At 37.0% G+C, this 19,021-nt stretch overlaps 2 protein-coding genes across 3 annotated transcripts; both read left to right on the plus strand.

The window, feature by feature from the left end:
• Positions 1–2,686: 2,686 nt before the first annotated feature.
• On the plus strand, positions 2,687–6,217 carry LOC137247125 (uncharacterized). Of its 2 annotated transcripts, XM_067778200.1 has the most exons (4): positions 2,687–2,775; positions 2,835–2,891; positions 5,533–5,712; positions 5,816–6,016. In XM_067778200.1, the coding sequence occupies exons 1-4, from the start codon at positions 2,731–2,733 to the stop codon at positions 5,882–5,884; spliced, it is 351 nt and encodes a 116-aa protein (XP_067634301.1). In that variant the 5' UTR covers positions 2,687–2,730; the 3' UTR covers positions 5,885–6,016. The 2 variants fall into 2 exon arrangements, with proteins under 2 accessions (XP_067634301.1, XP_067634300.1); XM_067778199.1 differs by lacking the exons at positions 2,687–2,775; positions 2,835–2,891 and having other exon boundaries at positions 5,548–5,712; positions 5,816–6,217.
• Positions 6,218–14,339: 8,122 nt separating this feature from the next.
• Positions 14,340–17,398, plus strand: Obp49a (Odorant-binding protein 49a). Its single transcript, XM_067778201.1, has 4 exons — positions 14,340–14,406; positions 14,468–14,524; positions 14,592–14,789; positions 16,929–17,398. The coding sequence occupies exons 1-4, from the start codon at positions 14,362–14,364 to the stop codon at positions 17,310–17,312; spliced, it is 684 nt and encodes a 227-aa protein (XP_067634302.1). The 5' UTR covers positions 14,340–14,361; the 3' UTR covers positions 17,313–17,398.
• Positions 17,399–19,021: the final 1,623 nt, after the last annotated feature.

A 19,021-nucleotide genomic window follows, 5' to 3' on the forward strand; every position in this document is an offset into this window, starting at 1 on the left:
CACACCTATACCCATACATATATAGCTAAATAACAAACTATGTGATCAGCGGTGACAGATTGACGACGCCGTCGCCATTTTGACAATTTTCAACAAGAATGACGCTTGGACGATTTTGTAATGAAAAATTACGATTTAATCCTGCCTTCTATGTAAGATTTATTTTAAATATTCAAACACCAAGAAATTACATATATTTAAAATTGAGATACAAGCTTTATTAAATATTGTGTACCTTATACTAAAAATCTGCTAGCTTTTCCTGCAGACGGAGCCAATAACATGACCGGCTGGAAGCATTCGGTCGCCCGAATTTTTGAAAAAGAATTTCCTAACTTAATTACTTTTAAATGTATATGTATATCATTCTTTGGCACTTTGCTGTTCGTCTGCCTGCTTAAAGCCACCCAGCAGTGTAGAAACATTGGTGCGCAATGTGTATAATTGCGTTTCCAATAGTTTTCAGAGAAGTACGCTATTGGAATTGCAGTCAAAAAAGATGATACATCCATGTCAAAGTCGCTGGCTATCCTTAGAAGGCAGTAGTATACAGAGTATTAGAACTTTATGAGTCATTAAAATGTTGAAAGCTGTTAATGTTGAGAAAATTGACCGTGCAAAAACCATTCTTGATAACTTGGATGATATTAATGAAATTTATCTCTCCATCCTGAAGTATATCCTTCAAAATATTAATAAAGTTAATAAAATTTTCCAGAGTGAAGGGCTTCAAGTACATAATATGTATTCAGAAATAAAAAGACTTTATTTAAGTATATTGTATAATTTTGTAAAGCCGGAATGTATTACATTAGACAACATAGAAATTATAGATTATAAAAACATTTCAAATATATTGCAGTGTGATCAGATTTATATAGGAGTTTATGCGATGGATAAGCTTATCGCCTCTAACATTTCCGAGCAAGAAGAAGTCAAATTTAAACAAGGTTGTATAATTTTTTATATTGAACTGTGTGATCAAATTAGAAAGCGTTTTGATTTTAACAATGTTGTTCTACAAAACTTAAGTTTCATGCATCCCAAAGGAGTTGCTGGAAAAAAATTGATTCTTTGCATATGATCTTGCAACATTTTTCGCACACAATCGATCAGAAAATTGTGCCGGATATTGATAGCGAGTATAGGGAATTAAAGTTTTTAGAATTTAAGACATATTTTGAACACATTTCTAAGGTTCCTCCAGAAGTTTTTTGGAAAACTATTTGTACTATCAAAAGTGCTGACTCTACATACGCTTTTTCTAATTTATGTGCATTCGATGCAGATCTAATGTGCTTGCCACACTCTTCAGCGAATGTAGAACGAATTTTTTCTAAAATAAATTAAAATAAAAATCCGAACCCGTCCGGAAAATTATACATTAAAAGGAATATTGCTAGCCCAAGATTATTTAAAATTGAATAACTTTTCCTGTCATAAAATTGAACCGCAAATAAGTATGCTAAAAAAAATTAAAGCGACAATGTATAACTAAGAAACTAAAATGGTATAGGAGTTTATGCGAGGTTCGATTCGAGCTCGAAGAAAACAAAAGAACAATAAAATAAAAATAAGAAAACAAGTACCTTTTGTATGTAATAAAAAATTTATCTTTTAAGACGTTTTTGTTATTTACAACAAAAACTAACAATCAAAGACAATTTTCAGAAAAGCGCTTTTAAAGTTAATATTGTTGAATGAAATCCGCCGATCTCACTTTGGTTTCCGGCGAATACAATCGTACGTCCCCTGGTAATAACCCAAGTTCATCCTAACACAACTTTGGTTGTTATTGGTTGCTGCCATAGATATGACGATTTTTGACGGTTTTTTGGGCGGCGTCTGACGAATTGGAAAAAAATATATATGGCAACGCTGAATGTGATACAGAAAAGAGAAATAAACAAGAGAGAAAAATAAACGAGACGGCTGTTCGCGAGAGGTTCAGACCCGAGAGTATAAAAGCAGCGCAAGCTGAGGAATAATGAATTAATTTGATTTTAACACGCTATAAGTAAAGTCCACGAGTAATTTAATAGTAAAGTACTACTACAGTAGAGTTGTAACTAAAGAACATTTTGCTAAACTGAATATTTGAGTTATTTATACGACAGTTCAGCGATTCGAACAATAACAGGATGTGCAAAATAATTCAGAATTCGTGAAATTCGCTACAATATAAACAAATGGTGGATTTAATGAGAGCTCATAGCCACTATGTGAATTCCTTAGTCAGTCCGATTCACCATTTCATAGCTATTGCGATTAAAAAAAATTTATTTCGATCACGAATCGTATAGGTAACACGATATGAGCCCTGTTTCCTGTGAACTTCATTACAGTCATTTTACTGATAGAGGATTGGGGAGAGTGACTCATTTAGGGCCGTGAACTAATAAACTGGTTCACGGATGGGATAAAATTAAGGTGGAGGATTATGTCAGTAGCTCGATATTGGTACGGTAACCCACGTACCTCCACAAAATAAGCAAAATGATAACATATAATTGATTCATATTATCTAACGAGAGAAGTTAATTAAATTTAATTTATGTGCAAATAAATTATCAAATGAAATCTTCCCCGAGTGTGATTCAATTCATAGTAATTGAAGCGTTAAAATTTATAAGTTTTATTGCACTATTTTCGTTTTTTACAGACTTTGTATAAAAACTCAGAGCAGAAGCATAGAACAAGTTAGAGCTAGGAATTTTTAGTGAACAAAATATGAAATTAAATATTGTGTTTTTTACGGCGATTTTCGCTTTGGTGGTAATTTGTGTGAAATTTTAGAATTTTTTTTTTTGAATTTACTTTTTGTATAATTTTAGTGCTACGTGAGCGTAACAGAGGCAGGAGTGGATTGCGATAAACCACCGCCACCTGTTGTAAGTAAATATTTTGTTTAAAATGTTGGTCATTCACGAACAAGAGATGAATAATGGAAGCTTTCATCTCGCAGAGATGAAAGAAACCCTGAAGAACGAACGCTAAGTAATAGCTTGAAAGCAAGCACAAATTGGGATAGGTTTTATAGCACCCAAAGCACTTCTCTGCTTGAACTCGCCAGATCGGATGATAACTGGACCACGTTTTATTCAATTAATATGTTGCGGATCGGAACAAATCTGGGCATGGGCTTTACTATCCATCGATATAGCGAAGATTGTTCTCAGGGTGCAGGTGCAAAGGCCGAGGGTGAAATCTATAAGCTGTCTGTTTCATAGTCAGTTTCTCGATTACTGTATGAAACTGCCAATAAATGGGGGTCTGCAGTGTACAGTTATGCAGCTGAAGTGTTTCTTTTAAAACGTGCTTTTTAAAACACGAAATATTCGGTATAAATAAGTTTAGTAGGTCCCACAAGGTGAACCTTTAGCTTAAATTAAAAGCATTTTAACGGAAACTCACCAATCTTCAAAAGCCTACTAAGATGGCCAAACAATTCCAAAGACAGTTTTGATCGAAAAGTGTTGCTGATTTGAAATATGTTTTCCATTCCCAGAGCTATAGACTTTACCTATTTTATAAGTCCAGTAACTTCCATTTGTTAAACCACCCCCTAGGGCTGGCCAATCGAAGTGACTGACGCCTTCTGAGTTGCTTTTGCATTCGGTTTTTATGATTACTCAAACCAGTCCCGAGATACTTAGCGCCATCCGACAGGATCATCGTTCATCAGTTTAACAAAGTCCGCTCTGGAGAATTCTACTGTTGTTATAACTGCAAACACACTTCTCCTAGATTTAGAGAAGTGTTATAGATATACATAGGTAAGAAAATTTAGGAACCCGCCTAAGTTCAAACGAAACATTATTTTCTTCAGCCCAATCTCCTTACACGAAAGGAAAGTCAGTCGATATTGCGTTGTACATAAGACAGTCCTGAATTTAGAGAATGTGCTGGAAAGCAGGAATATGACCTATATGTTTTCGTCGATATGACCGGAACATTGAACAATGTCTCTAAACGCGCAATTACTCGGTTGAGGTACATCCAGCCTTAATAAATTGGATCGACTGCATACTTTAGAAAAATTACATAGCAATGGGGTTTATGTTGCAAATCATTGTCAAAAATCAAATAATAGATGGATCAGATGATTCGGGGTGTACATGCCAGGGCATTTGCTCTCAGGTTAACCGCGAACGCGGAAAACAGATAAGGCCCCGAATTGGACTAGGCCTAAGCTTGAAGGAGTATACCTGCAAGTGAAACACATAACAAAATATCTGGATTATACTTGATAGTAAATTTTCATGCAGACTCCATATTCAATATGATGCTAGGATGCAAGGGGGCATATCGCTTACACTCTCTCATTGTATATTTATTGCAATTGTCAAGCCCAACCTTTACTATGGGGCCTTGTTTGGAGGACAGGCACACAAAAATGAACTTATGCTAAGAAGCTAGAGGGTGTATGTATATTATGAATAATAAGCATGACGGGAGCCTTAAAAACTACCACAGCAGCAGCATTGTATGCCATTATATAATCCTGTTGCAGACTAAATGGCCAAGAATAAAGTGTAAACAACCGAAAAAAGGCTTAAGGCTACATGGCGTGGTCCGGTATCTGAGCTTCGAAAGATATATTGGAGGCACAATAGAGTTTGAGGGTTGGCACAAGGGAGCGAAAATAGCAAAGGGGGGGGGGGGGGGGGGGGGGGGGGGGGGGGGGGGGGGGGGGGGGGGACAGGTGGAAGAAGACTTGATCTCCTTTCATTCTTCCAATAGCCGTCAGTTAACAAGCATAGATTGCGTGACTTGTTAAAAAACGGCCAAAATCGCTTAGGCTGTTCAGCGCCAATTAATGATGATAATGACAGTCTACCAATGTACTATCTTTTAGGTAGAAATTGTAGCCGGGCAAACTTGTGTTGGAGAGACTGATGATCAATCTAAGCATGGGATGAGTGAATCGCGTGGCAGCTAAGTTTCTGAGACCATGTGCAATACAATATAAGACCACCAAGTTGCTCATATCTGTTAAGAGAGAAAACTTAAGGCTTATGATTGGCGAAATAACGTGGAACTGCCTTCTAGTATCGCACGCTTATATGTTAAACATCGTCCGTAACAGTAGATGTAGGGAGAGCGCGCTGCAGGAAGAAACGGTTAAGCACGTTATGTCTTCGCGTACTGCGATCACGAGCTCGAATCGACTAAAGGCTACAGAGTTGACGAATCTCGAGGAAGCAGTTAAGCTAGATCCTAGAAGGCGGAGTTATTTTAACGTGGAGTTATTTTATAATATGAGTCCAGTATCTAACTTGGAGTTATTTATAATATGAGTCCAGAATCTAATTTTTATTAACCGGCCAGCTCAATATAACTTAATCTTAAAGCTCATTCCCCATCATTCACTTATTTCTTGGGCCTATGCATGTCCAAAACATCGCCATTCCCAGAGAGACGTTTTCAAACTAGTAAGCTTCAGTGTCATTTTTTCACAGCTCCTCAAGTTTGAGCTTATATTTCATTCCTTGTCTTACTCTAACCATAAATAACTATCTTCCAAATTAGGCTGCACGTGTTTGCTGTCCAGCGCCTGATTTAAACAATGAAGAGCTAATGGAAGCATGTGCTGAATTCGCTGGCCCACCAATGTCGCCAACGCCTATTACTGGAGAAAGCGATATGCTACCACCGCCACCGCTGCATCGACATAGGCGTCCACCGCCTCCTCATGCAATGTACCACAAGGTAAGTATTTATTTATATAATAAATTGCATTACCTTTCGGAATTTGTTTATTTGCTGTTTTCAATAAATCCATTAACCCACTTATCTACTCTCTCAAATTAAGTGCTTCGCTGAATGCTTGTTTAATAAAACCGAAATACTGGATGAGAAGGGCGAACTTAGAAAAATTTGAAGACGTCATCGATACATATATAGCGGACAACGAAGAATTGGCGACGGTTGTGAAAGACTCATTTCCTACTTGCGCTGAACACATCGATGAAATAAAAGACGAAGTTCTCGAGAATATGCGCGAACATATGGAAAAGCATGGATCACATAGAGCTTGCTCACCATTCGCTGCAATGATGTGGCGTTGCATGAAAGTGGAGACATACAAAAATTGTCCAGCTTCCGTATGGAATGATACTGAAGAATGTAATGCAATACGTGACTTTATGACAGAATGTTCACCATCTTATTAGTAAGATAAATAATGCGAAATAAAGAAAAGAGTATACCGTCACTATGTAGTACCCTGCTTAAAAGATAAAAATTTCTGGGCAATAACTTCTCACACAGCTTAAGCCGTTAGTGGAAAATGAAGTGGTGTAGGTAAGGGTTTGCATTGCTGACTGCAAATAAGCCATAGCGGTAGAAATTCTACCATTTTGTTTTCAATGCATATTAGACTGGGTCGATTTGTTAACCGATATCGCGTCATCGATTTTTCGATTGGATTTGGGCTCAGGAAAAAAGTTCCACTTCGCATACCCAAAAAAATAATTTTCGAGCCTGCGAAATAAAATTTTTTTTACTTTCATTTTTAAGGTTTTTTTCATGACCTACTAAAAAATGTTCATTTGATTGTAAAATTTTCATGTATACCCTGTCCGACCCTACAATGTCCGCTAAAACGTTATCGATAACAGGTTTTTGAAAAAAAAAAAAAAATATATATATATATATATATATATATATATAAATATGACAATTTTTTTAGTAGGCCATGAAAAAAACTTAAAAATCAAAGTCGAAAAAAGTAAAAAAAAATTAAATTTCGCAGACTCGAAACTTATTTTTTTGGGTATGCGTAGTGAAACTTTTTTCCTGAGCCCAGCTCTTGTCGAAAAATCGATGGCGCGATATCGGTTAACTTTCGTTCATACAAATCGACCCACCCTAACGCATATATATAAAATATATAAAATTCTCGTGTCCCAGTATTTGTGGTGAACTCTCTCGAAATGGCTCCACCGATTGTTATGAAATTTTAAGAGCATATTAGCTGTGTTTATTTTTACATGTATATACATGTGCACTTAAAATTTATATGGACTGCTTAGTGTGTAACTTTATGTAACTGATATGTGTCTCTTCATTTTATCTCTACAATATTCTCCATTTCTGTGACCGAAAAGTGTGCGAGTCCAGTATTCATCGCAACCGATTCAGCTATAGATTATACACTATAACAAAGAGAGGTGTCTCCGCTATTCAGGACAACCCGTTTTGTAGCGAATTATTTAACCACTGCCGTGAGTCTTCCATAATTGCCGCTGGATGGGCCACCTAAACATTATCTAAGTGATGACAAGCGTTTTTTTTTAACCGCGAATGCAGTTGTATAGTTATACATGTCAAAAACACGGCTATTGATTGTTGTTGATTTTTTCTTTTTTTTTTTTTAAACATTTCTTGTTAAAATTTTTTATGAAACAGCTTTCAAATACAGATACAACCCTAAATTTTGACTCTTTGATCGTCAACCCTTACTTTGTATTTGTTAGTTATGATTCATAACTTATGAACTTTATTTCATTGCTTGGAGAATACAAATACACATATCTCCCAATTTTGTACCCCTTTACAATCAACTGGGATTGGGAGTGGAACTGGGAAAAAGGGATGTATAAGAATAAGAACTAGAGAGAAGGAAAACGAGGGAAGAAGAGACTGAGAAATAGTTAGACGAAGATAGAGCGATAGGAATAGAGTGGGGCGGAAAAAGGGAGGGAGCTAGAGAGAAAGGCAGGGATGGAAAACACCGAAAAAGAGAAGGAGACGCAGAGAGAGAGGGGCAGAGGAAGGAGTGAATAAAACGATAAAGAAAATGGGAGAGGGGGAGGGGAAGAGTATGAGGTAAAAAATTCTTAAAAGTTATGCAAAGTTAGGGCAGAACAACGTCTGCCGGGTCTGCTAGTATGTATATACATATATTGTGGCGAATATTAGCATCACTATGCTGTTAGTAAATAATCACAACAAAAAAACAGCAAGCAGCCACACTTAGATAGAAGGCGACGAAGAATATTTCACACACATAACCAGCAGCTTAAAGCAAAGAGATTATCTCACATACACATATGTATGTGTTCGTCAGCTAAGAGCAGAAGTCGTTACTGAAACATACACACGCATATAGCTAAATAACTAAGTATGCGAACTGTTCCATGTTCGTGAAAAGTCTAAACCTTAGGAGAAATATGCGAACGAGACAACAGAGAGTATTAGAGCAGCGCAAGCTGAAGAATAACTAATCAGTTTGATTTAAGCACGCTTTTGTGAAGTACGTGATATTGAAGTTTAATTGTACTGCTCTCAAAGTAGTCTAAATAAAGACAGTTTTGCAATACTGAATATGGGAACCCCCAGACAGGTCAGTGATTCGAACGTTAGCAGACGATGCATAACTGTTAGAAATCGTATGTTGGTGTTGTTACAAGCAACAAGAGCTAAATTTCAAGCTATGAACTATGGCTTTCGACTTATGTTTGTTGGTCGTTCGCATGCGGTAGTCGTTGTTATGACACAAATAATAACTATGCATTGCTACTGAAATCATCGAAGGTCAAACAGCAATGCGAGCACACCTGGGAGCGGAGAAATTCCTTTTGCCGAAGCTATCAAATCCGGCTGAAGGAACCAATAACTAATTTTATCTCAACCGTACTTTTTAATCAAGAGGGTATCATACCAACATACCACAAAATTAAAAATGGGATCACTATGACGCCAACTGCGGAGTTCCGTGTGCGTAGTTGGTTTATGCACACAACCGAGCAGCTGACTCGCGCTCCGTGGTTTGTTAGTTACTGCTTGGTTTTGTTTTGTTCTCAGGAGTAGGTGTGTAACCCTAATGGCGTTTATTTTTCTGAAAATAATGTCGCACTGTGGGTTCTTCTCAGCTCACACGTAAGTTTTTATGTCCTTTTCACAAAATTGTTCTCGGTCACGGCGGCCGTGGTGTGGTGGTAGCGTACTCCGCCTACCACACCGACGGTCCTGAGTTAAATTCGAGGGAAAGGAAACTTCAAAAATTTATAAAAAAAGTTTGTCTAATAGCGTTTTCTTTTCTGGCTAAAGTGTTACGCTTTTTGTACGCCACGCAAGCGTTGTTGTTCTATTGTAAAAAACAGGCAACACCTTTACGGGGAATTTCGTTATTTTGTGAAAACTGTTGCCTGCTCGCAACGCAAAAGCGTCAGACTTTTCCCCTTTATAAAATGGCGGTGTGGCAGTGCAACTCTGTGAAACTCTCAATTCGCTCTTAAATTCCACATATACTCTGTTAATATGAGTGAATATGGTAAGTTTAAATGTTCTTTGTATGCACTATAAATGTTCTAAATTTTCTGGGGTAGGAGTAACACTATTAAGGCTATACCATTTACTTAGGCAACAATTTATTTCAGAAAAGAAAACGCTATAAGCAAGGTCACCGCTTAGCAGTGGTTTGGCGCACAATCAAACTGTATTCCTGCCATGAAAAGTTTCTCAGTGAATATTAATCTGCCTTCCAGGTGCCGCTCGGAGTGGGCATTAAACATTTATGAAAAACTAAAAAAACACTATGCAAATAGGAAGAGAAGTTCGGCCTAGATCTCCTCGGAGGTAAATCGGGAAAGTATCAATTTTTGGTTTTTGAAAGAAGAAAAGGAGTACCCATTAACTACATATTCATCCTTTTTGCAGATCACCAGGTGACATAGTTCAAATATTAGAATTTAAGAGTGCAACAGAAGGTTAAGTTTTTTTCAAGAAAAGAAACGAAATAATACTGTCACAGGCAACTTGGCGAACCATGCCACGAGGATCTTAGCAAAATAGATTAAGGGTCGTGAAGATTTTGACTCACGCTATGGCGGTCATGATTTTGGGGTCCCTTTCTTCTCAAGATGAGTAAAATTATCATTTTCCTACAGCGACCAGGTGATGAATAGAGTGTACTGCAGTAAAAAAACGGTCCTATCGAAAAAATAGTCACTCGGTGGAGTACACATGTCAATGCTTAGAAAATTACGGGGCTGAGAAAGCCTTAAGATATTGAAATTGAATCATTTTTTTTAAACTCCGATGGTAAGGGAAGCTTGGCTTATTCATGACTATGTCTAAAACTTTCGATAGGCTAAGCGCTCAAAACGTTGTCACCTGGAACGTTTTTTGCTTGTTCTAAGCGACGTTGCATCATACCTTTGGGTATTTTTCGAAAGCCAGGTCGATGCAAACCTAGTCGTGGGTGTGATGTGTGTGAACAGCATAGTCATAAAGCCTCAGCGCCCTTGCAACTAGCGAAAGGATCGAAAACTCACCTAGATTTGTTGGTACCCCCGAGGCCATCCTCAACTTCCTATTAAGACAAGATAATAGGCGCACTGGTTGAACTTAATTAAAAAACCTTACTTGTATTTCGGTATTCGAGCTGGTTCACCGAGGGCTGCAGGATGAACTGATGTCTGATCAACATAGAAGACAGCTTCCGAATGCCCCTTTCAAAGTTTTATGCCTACCAGGATTAAATTGTTATTGGCGATATATGGATAACTTTTAATTGGCGCTTTATCGTTTGCTATTATGGCTGCCCAACAAGGTGGGCCGTGCTTTCTTTGTTGTGCTAACTGGCGCCAATTGGAATCACCAAGTAAACTTAAATCGTTTCCAGCTTCTTCTTCCTTCTCTTTTCCGATAAGAATATTTTTTTTTACCGGAGCATCATCTTTCATTCGTATAACATGACCTATACAGCGTATCCGTTATGTTTTAATACGCTGGGCTATTGTTGGTGTCTGCCAAAGCTCTTACAGCGTCGTCGCCGACGCACATAAATCTCGAACTTTCTGGATGAGCCTCATCTGATGTTGCCATGAACCCATGATTCTGCGCTATATCGCAAGACGGGTACGAGAAGTTACTTGTGGTGCATGATCTCCGTTTGTCCAGAGAGAACTTAAATTTTCAAATACTCAGTCCAAACCAGAATTTTTGGCAAAAGTTTGGTTTTGGGTCATTCAATATCATACCCATCCTTGTACTTCCTTTTCCTGTTTGAAGTACGCAGAACTTATGGCGCGGGTTTTTCGTCCGGTGATGTCAAGTCTTCAGCATACGCCAGTAATTGCACGCGCTCTTATAGAGTATTGTTTCAGAGCGGTTAACAAATGGATAACACTCCGATAAAAATCGAAAACATTTCTACATCAAATCGATCATTTTATAACTGCAGGTCGATAACTTTTTTTAAAGAATCGATAACTTTTTGATAACAAATCGACAACTTTCCGATAACAAATCGATAACTTTTAAAAACAAATCCGAAGCTTTTCGATAACTAATCGAAATCCTTGCGCTGACAAATCGATAACTTTTTGATAGCATATTGATGACTTGTCGATAAATAATCGGTAATGTTTCGATAATAAATCGCTAACTTTTTGATAACAAATTAAAAAATCGATAACTCATCGATAACCATTAACACACCGATACCAAACATCCATAGATTACACACCCACATCCCGTCGATAACAAACTCATCCATAATAAATTTTTAACACGTGAATAACAAAGTGATAACATACCGTACGGTTTCGGTTCTAGCTCCGGCTTCGGTTTTGACGTCTAATCATTTCTTTCCTCTAACCCCCTTTTATTTTCTCCTTCCGTTCCCGTTGCTCGTTTCTTTACTTTGCCTCTTCTTGCCTTGCCTTATCTTAGGAACCGTGACGGTAATCATAAACATCGTTAACATCATCCACGCCATTAAAGACATTTTCATTATACTGTCAATTTTCATCCTCCTCGTCTTCAGTGTCCTCTTTTTTAAATTTACTTCTTTTCCTTTGTAGTTTCACTTTCTTCTGGAGTTGAAGTGTTTGAATGAACCTTTGTACAGGGAGCAATATTTTCAAGAACACCAAAGTTGTAACTCTTCCAGATCTTCTAAAACTTGACAAAATACCTTCATCACCTTCTAATCTTTAAGTGAAAATAAAAAACAAGTAAGGGTGTTTAAGTTCGGGTGTAACCGAACATTATATACTCAGCGTGAGTTTCAGTTCTAAAGTTCATTTCAAATAAATTACTTTTCTTATCCTACTGAGCCATATTTTTTGGACAAAAAGTATTATCAAAAGCGTGTGGCTATTAACAACTTATATATACGTTATCTCTTCTTCGAGTTACGGCTCAAAAAACGTGATATATTGCTTGGACAAAAAAGGGAGCGGTGCCACGACATTTAAATTTTTTTTTGCAATTCTGCTTTTGTTATAATGACGCTTTGAAAGTAAAATATCACTGATATAAAACAATGCTTCGAATAGATTTTGCATATTATATTCATCTACAAACTTTCCCAAAATATCTTAAATAAAAGTGAGCGCGATCTTTAACCGATCTACGCCATTTTTACTCGAAATATTTCTTGTTATAGACCTAAAATGTGTATCAAATTTTTTTATGAGGAATTTTTAATTTTTTTTTTGTTTTATTCTCTAGAAATGTTGTGTTATGCTTGATCAAAATAAGGGCGTGGCACCGCCAATATCCTCTTACAATAAAACTTCGTAAGTGAAATATCATTGATACAATACTATTTTTCGCTAATATATAGCTTATTATTTTTTTTATTTTAAACATATTTATATAAAAGAGGGCGTGGTCTAACCGATCCCATCCATTTTTATTAGAAATATTTCCTGCTATAAAGAGAGTTTGTATTACCAATTTTATTACGATATGTTAAATTTTCTTCGAGTTATGGCTCAAGAAACAGAAAATTTCTGATAAAAGCGGTGGTGCCACGCCCATTTTTTAAAATTTGAAGTTTTTCCTATTTATTGTTATAAATCCACTTGGGAAATGAAATACCATTGATATAAAGCTCTTCATTGCAAAGATATACCGTATTTTATTCGTGCAAGACCCTTTTAAAAATCTTTTATATAAAAGTGGGCGTGATTCTTAACCGATTTTGTTAATTTTTCTTCGGAGCATTCGTTATAGTAAAATCAACTTCTCTGCCCAATTTTGTTATGGTAGTTTAAATGATTTTTGATTACGATTAATAATATTTGTAAAATTGATTTTATCACGTGCGGACGGTGCCACGCCCAGTTTTAAATTCAAATTTCAACATTCTATGTGTATTTTTACTAAATAATCATGTTTTTTTTTTTTTGTTTTTCTAAAATGTTATATATATAAAAAGTGGATGTGGTTTTCATCCGATTTCGCTCATTTTAAATGGCGAGGGGAGATGAGTGCCAAGGAACCCATTGACCAAATTTCCATAAGATATCTCAATATTTACTCAAGTTGTCGTGTGCACAGACAGACGGGAGGGTAGACGGACGTCTTTTTTCATCCTGAGCATTTTAATATATGGAAGTCTATATATATCTCTATTCGTTTATGCCGTTACGATCCACCGCTATGTTACCAAAGTTAATATACTCTCTATGCAATCCACGCTGAGTATAATAACTCAGACGTGATAGACTACGCATGAGTATGTTAAGCGTAAAGGATCTGTTGGAAGCAACTTTCATGGTTACTCTATTGCAAGAAAAAGTTATTATTTTGTTGTAATGCGCTATTCTTTTTTAATATATCGCTCATTTGCTGCAACGTCGCCATAACTCAAAAAACATGAATTTTGAGTTAATAACATATAAACGTGCCCAATTTCATGATATATGTTGTATAAAAAAATCTTCGTGATCAGTTAAACATTTAGCACGTGGTATAAAAATGAAAATATGCCTTTATATGCGCAACATATGGCAGTTAAAATCTTTGAATGGCTCTCCTGGAAAATTGTGTTTTTTGAGTTATGACGACGTAGCAGCAAATGAGCGATATTTAGGTAACCCACAATGTCTCCTAATCATCGTATGTGCTATGTTTAAACTAAATTGTATATTGGAAACCATGGAAACAGCTTAAGACTTAAGACTTTACAATGAATACGAGAATCTTGTGAATTGCCCAATTGTTTTCTAGCGACACGCAATGAATTCCTTGACCAGTTAAATTTTTTTCCTCAGCAGAGGATGTGACGAAAGCTGAGGTAATGACAGTTGAGCTTTCTAAAATTCAGCTGCTTACTGAGTTTTTAATCAAAGCCTAAAAATTGCTGTGGTAGCCCACGTATTTACGCAAAAAGTGATAAAAATTTAATAATTGTTTAATATTTTTCAATGCGTAAAGTAAAAAACGTAAAATTAATGCGCAAATAAAACGTCGAAAGTGTGACCTACTTAGAAGCAACTGAACCATGGATGTTGTCGATTTTTTTCACCATCATAATTTAATAAATTTTCTATATAAAATATCGCCGTAAGTTTTAATTGCGTTCAGTTGAAGTTTTTAGATTTTAGTGAACGAAATATGAAAGCAAATATTGTGTACGTTACAGCGATCTACGCTTTTGGGGTAAACGAAATTTTTTAAAAAGTTTTTAGGTTTTTTTTTTAATTGGAACTTTTTATCTTAGTGCTACCTTAGCGCAGCAGGCGCAGATTTTGATTGTATGTTGCCGCCACGTCACGTTGTAAGTGAACAAAAAAATTACGCATTTGCGTTCTTTTAATTTACTGTCTTTATTTGCTCTAAAACAGCCTATCCATATGTGTTGTCAACTGCCGAATTTCATCAGCGATGACGTAATAGAGCAATGCATTCAATTCGCAGGTCCACGCAGGACGTTACCGCCAATGACAAAAGAAAAATTTATGCCTCCACGTACAAACTTGGGATCGGGAATACCTGCGCCTCCTAATTCAGCGCGTAAATATGGATTGCCTCCGGCCCCACCGGTAAGTAAAGTTTTATGAAAAAGACTGAGAATGCCCCATACCAGAACACCTTTTCCAATTGTTTTTCAGAAAAAAGCAATTGTATTTCAGAAAACTTCAAATGAATAACAGAAAAGTGCAAATGTATTTCACGTTTCAATGTTTGCTTAGCTGTACTTCAGATATTCCAATTGTTTTCCAGAAAATCTCAATTTTATTTTAGAAAAGATCAAATGTATTTCCGAAAAAGCCAACGGTATTTCAGATTTTATAAACGTATTTCAGAAAACATCTAACATTTTTGAGAAACCGCAAACGTATTTCAGAAGATGGAAAAAGTATTTCAGAAAAAGCAAAATGTATTTCAGAAAAGCTGAAATGTATTTCCGAAAATCTCAAAAATTTTTCAGAAAGCAAACAAGTGTTTTTGTGAGAAACATTCGTGTAGAAAACTCAAATTTCAGTAAATTCAAGCAAAAACTGATTTTTGACTATGAGTCGTGCTGTGAAAAAGTGAATAATTTTTATTAAAATTTAAGGGTATGCTAGCCGTTTGGAAATCTTGCCTCAATTAAGATAACGATGATATAAGCACATCAAGTGTGCTTTCGATGAAAATGCGTCGTAGCTCATTCAAAAAAGAGAAAGCTGCGGAAAGGTTTCAAGAGAACATGCGTACCACACGCAAAGTCCAGGGTTCAAGGCCCGGAAAGTGCAACAACAAATTATTCAGAAAAACATTTTTATTTATTTATTTATTTTTTTTCAATTAAAAAAAATGTTTCAAAGCCGCATAATAACTCATATTCTGGCAGATGTTGTTCTGAGTCGGCAATATATAGAAAAACTAACAAAGCGCACAACGCAAACTGGAAGAGCAGCTCGTCTTAAACCAAGCCTTATTAAGAAACATTGGAAGGTTTTTAGTTTGGTCCGAAATTTTTTCAAAAGTCCATTTTACCTGTGAAATAATACTCAAATTTCTAACCGTGTAGACAAATCCGTAACAGAACAAAGCATATAGTTCATGTGTCACATCATTTGGCAGATTTACTATATGTTAGCCGTGTTATTTTTTTTACATGTATATACATCTACATTTGCGGGTAAAAACGGTTATCATCACTTAGATAAAGTTTAGAAGACCCATCTAGCGGCAGTTGTTGAAGACTCGGGGCAGTGATAAATAGCTCGCTACAAAACAGGTTGTTCTGACTAGCGGAGACACGCACCTCTGTTGATCATAGTGCTTAACCTATAGCTGAATCGGTTGCATGAATTAGTGGACGCACAAACTTTTCGGGCATAGAAGTGGAGAATAATGGTTATAATGCATATGGAAATTTGGGATTCAAGGGGTTGTGTAGCGCAACATATAGCTTCTCCAACCCAATTGTCAACCTCACCTTCGAGCGGTGAATCCCGTTTCACTAACAGACGAGCCTCTGGCGACCCCAAGCTCCTCATGGAACTTGGGGGTGGGGAGGGAGGGATGGCCTGAAGGTTCAATGTGGCCATATAAATCGTTCCCGAGATGGTCGGGCCAGCACCTTATTGGTGCTGTGTTACCGGAGCGTATCGGATCTGTATCCGACAAAGGACCATCGCATCGATAACACTCCCCAAAGCCTTCGGGCAGTAACCTAATCGCTACAACAACAACATACGGAAATTTAACAGTACTAATTTTATGCGCAACAATTTTATACGTGTGGATAAAGTTACACACTTAGTTGTCCATATTAAGTTTAAGTGCATATGTATATACATGTCAAAAGACACAGCTATTATGTAATCATGGAATATTCCTCTAGTTAATATGAGGCCCACTTGCAGAGCGGTAAGTTATTGTTTTAGCTCAGAGCTGGTTTTAAAAATTTGTCAAAATTGTATGAGTTTAACCTCTTATGTCAGATTGCTCCTAAGTTAGAAAGTTAGCTTGACGTTCTGCCAATTGGCCTGAGAGTTTATTTTACGTTGTACGGTCTTTATGTTAATCCTATGTTCTGTTATGTTATTACGCTCTGTAAATATTTTTCCTATTTTACGTAAACTAGTCACACAATACTTCGTTGTTTGTCTTTATTGTATTTCTTTGAAATTGAAATATCTGCTTCTACTACAATTATTAAGCCTTACACCTTTCCTATCTACAACCAGTGTCTCGCTGACTGCATTTTTAATAAAACCGAATTGATGAGCGAAAACTCCGAACTGAATCAAATGAAATTCGATGAAATGGTTGATGAGGCGCTGCGGGATAACCCCGAAATGGCTACGGTTGCCAAGGCATCATTTGCGACTTGTGCTAATAAACTTGATGAAATGAAGGACAAAATCGCCGAGAAACTTAATGAACGTAGAGAACTAACCAAAATTCCATCAACGCGTGGTCGTTTAAATCCAATTTGTGCACCCGTCGCTAGCATGATATGGGGTTGTGTCAACATTGAGACGTTCAAAAATTGTCCATCATCTGCGTGGAATGACAATGAAGATTGTAATGCATCACGTGATTTCTTTAAAGAATGTAAAAAAGAATAAAAACTTATAATTAATTAAGTCTATATAAGGATTTCTATGAGATATTGCGTTAAAAGATTCGAATCAGCACTGTGAATACCAAAGTAACAACTTCTGCTAAGATCCAATTGAGTTTATTAAAAAGTTGAATTTGTTCTCCAGTCTATCTTATATAATATTGATTTCATAAAAGGGCCAAAACTGACACTATTAGGAGGGCACGAATTAGCGCTGCATAAGGGAAGCTCTCATGTTGATGTTGGATATGTAATTTTCCCATTTGAATGCAATCTCTTGACTCCCTTAGAGTTTCCAGTAGGTAGCTCTTCAATAGAGTCAGGGGGAATAATCTATCCTTGGACTGGGATCTCTAAATGTTCAGTTTAGATATTTACAACTCTGAAACCATTTTCCTGATGTCAGTAATTGTTGCCTCTGCAGGAATGCCAGCTATCCTGAATGAATAATTTGAAACCCTACAAGTCTATGGGGTTGGGTGGCATTATTTCTTTACATCTGCAAAGGCCTTTGAGTATTTCCTAACTATAGTTAAACATCATTTACCATAAGCACCTTAAATTTAGCTGAATACCAATGTTCGATGTTCAAAGCTGTCTTCGCTGCAAACACCGGTAGCAGCTCTCACTGAGGACTTCAATCTCATGTCGTTTCGCTCAATAAAGTTGGAGCTTCTAATTGATCTTTTCATATCGGACAAGATTTTTCAGCTAACCATTCTTTACAAAATTCCAACGGGAATGACTCTAGTCGATTGTAAAAAGAATATCGAACGCCCGAAAGGGCCCTGCTTTGTTCAGAAGTCGAGGCAGCCGTGGTGGAAATCGTTAACAAAACAATGCACAGCACTGTAGGGTAGGGCCACGATAGAGATAAAGGTATGCAGAGACATTCCTCGGGGTGCTCTGGCTCCACTTATCTAAATTGTGGTAGTAATCGAGCGCATCTCTAGGTAGGCTGAATCATAAGGATTAGCAATCGATCGTGGGAAAATGGAACTGTTTCCTTTTACTATATGATGTAAGATCCTCGCTTTCCCGGCGCTCTTCATTGGGAGAGGGCAGCTGGTACTTTCTAATAAATGCTATTTTTAAGAGTTTTTTTGGACAGGAAAATATTCTAGAGGCCGAGTGTAAAGGATGGTGCTAAGAAAGCCCCATCTGCTTTGTACTGATGCATGGTGAGGATCGATAAAAGGCGAAGACTCGTCGAGAATTATGCACTCTCTTTTTGAGATGATAGTGACGACTATTGTGCTTTACAGGGTACTGGTCTGGTGGCATGTATTAGATATGGTCAGCATTATCAAAATATTGGTGTCAATATAGCGGATCATGGCATTGATTATCATGCTTAATACATATCCAATGAATTTTGTGTTCAGGACGGATGCAGTCCAGTCGTTTAATAGGCTTTGAGATATGAGATATCGCTCTTCTGACTTCGGCCCCTGCAGCATTCTTACCTTCTTTGATAGCATCTCAATGTGTGCCGACAACTGTTCTCTGTGCAAACTCGAACACAGTCATTCCCTCGAAATGTGAAGAGATACAGACTTCATGTAGTCCACCGTTAACTGGTTAAGAGCAGGAAAAGAAATGCTGTCCGGAGTTCGATCATAGTAATGCCGGAACGATTGTGGTGGATAGGATTATAGGTCTGAGCACGACTGTGATGCGAATGCTCACTTTCTAGTGCCTCGATTATTTTCA

The sequence above is a fragment of the Eurosta solidaginis genome, chromosome 3 (assembly GCF_040869045.1).
Source record: "Eurosta solidaginis isolate ZX-2024a chromosome 3, ASM4086904v1, whole genome shotgun sequence".
NCBI lineage: Eukaryota > Metazoa > Arthropoda > Insecta > Diptera > Tephritidae > Eurosta > Eurosta solidaginis.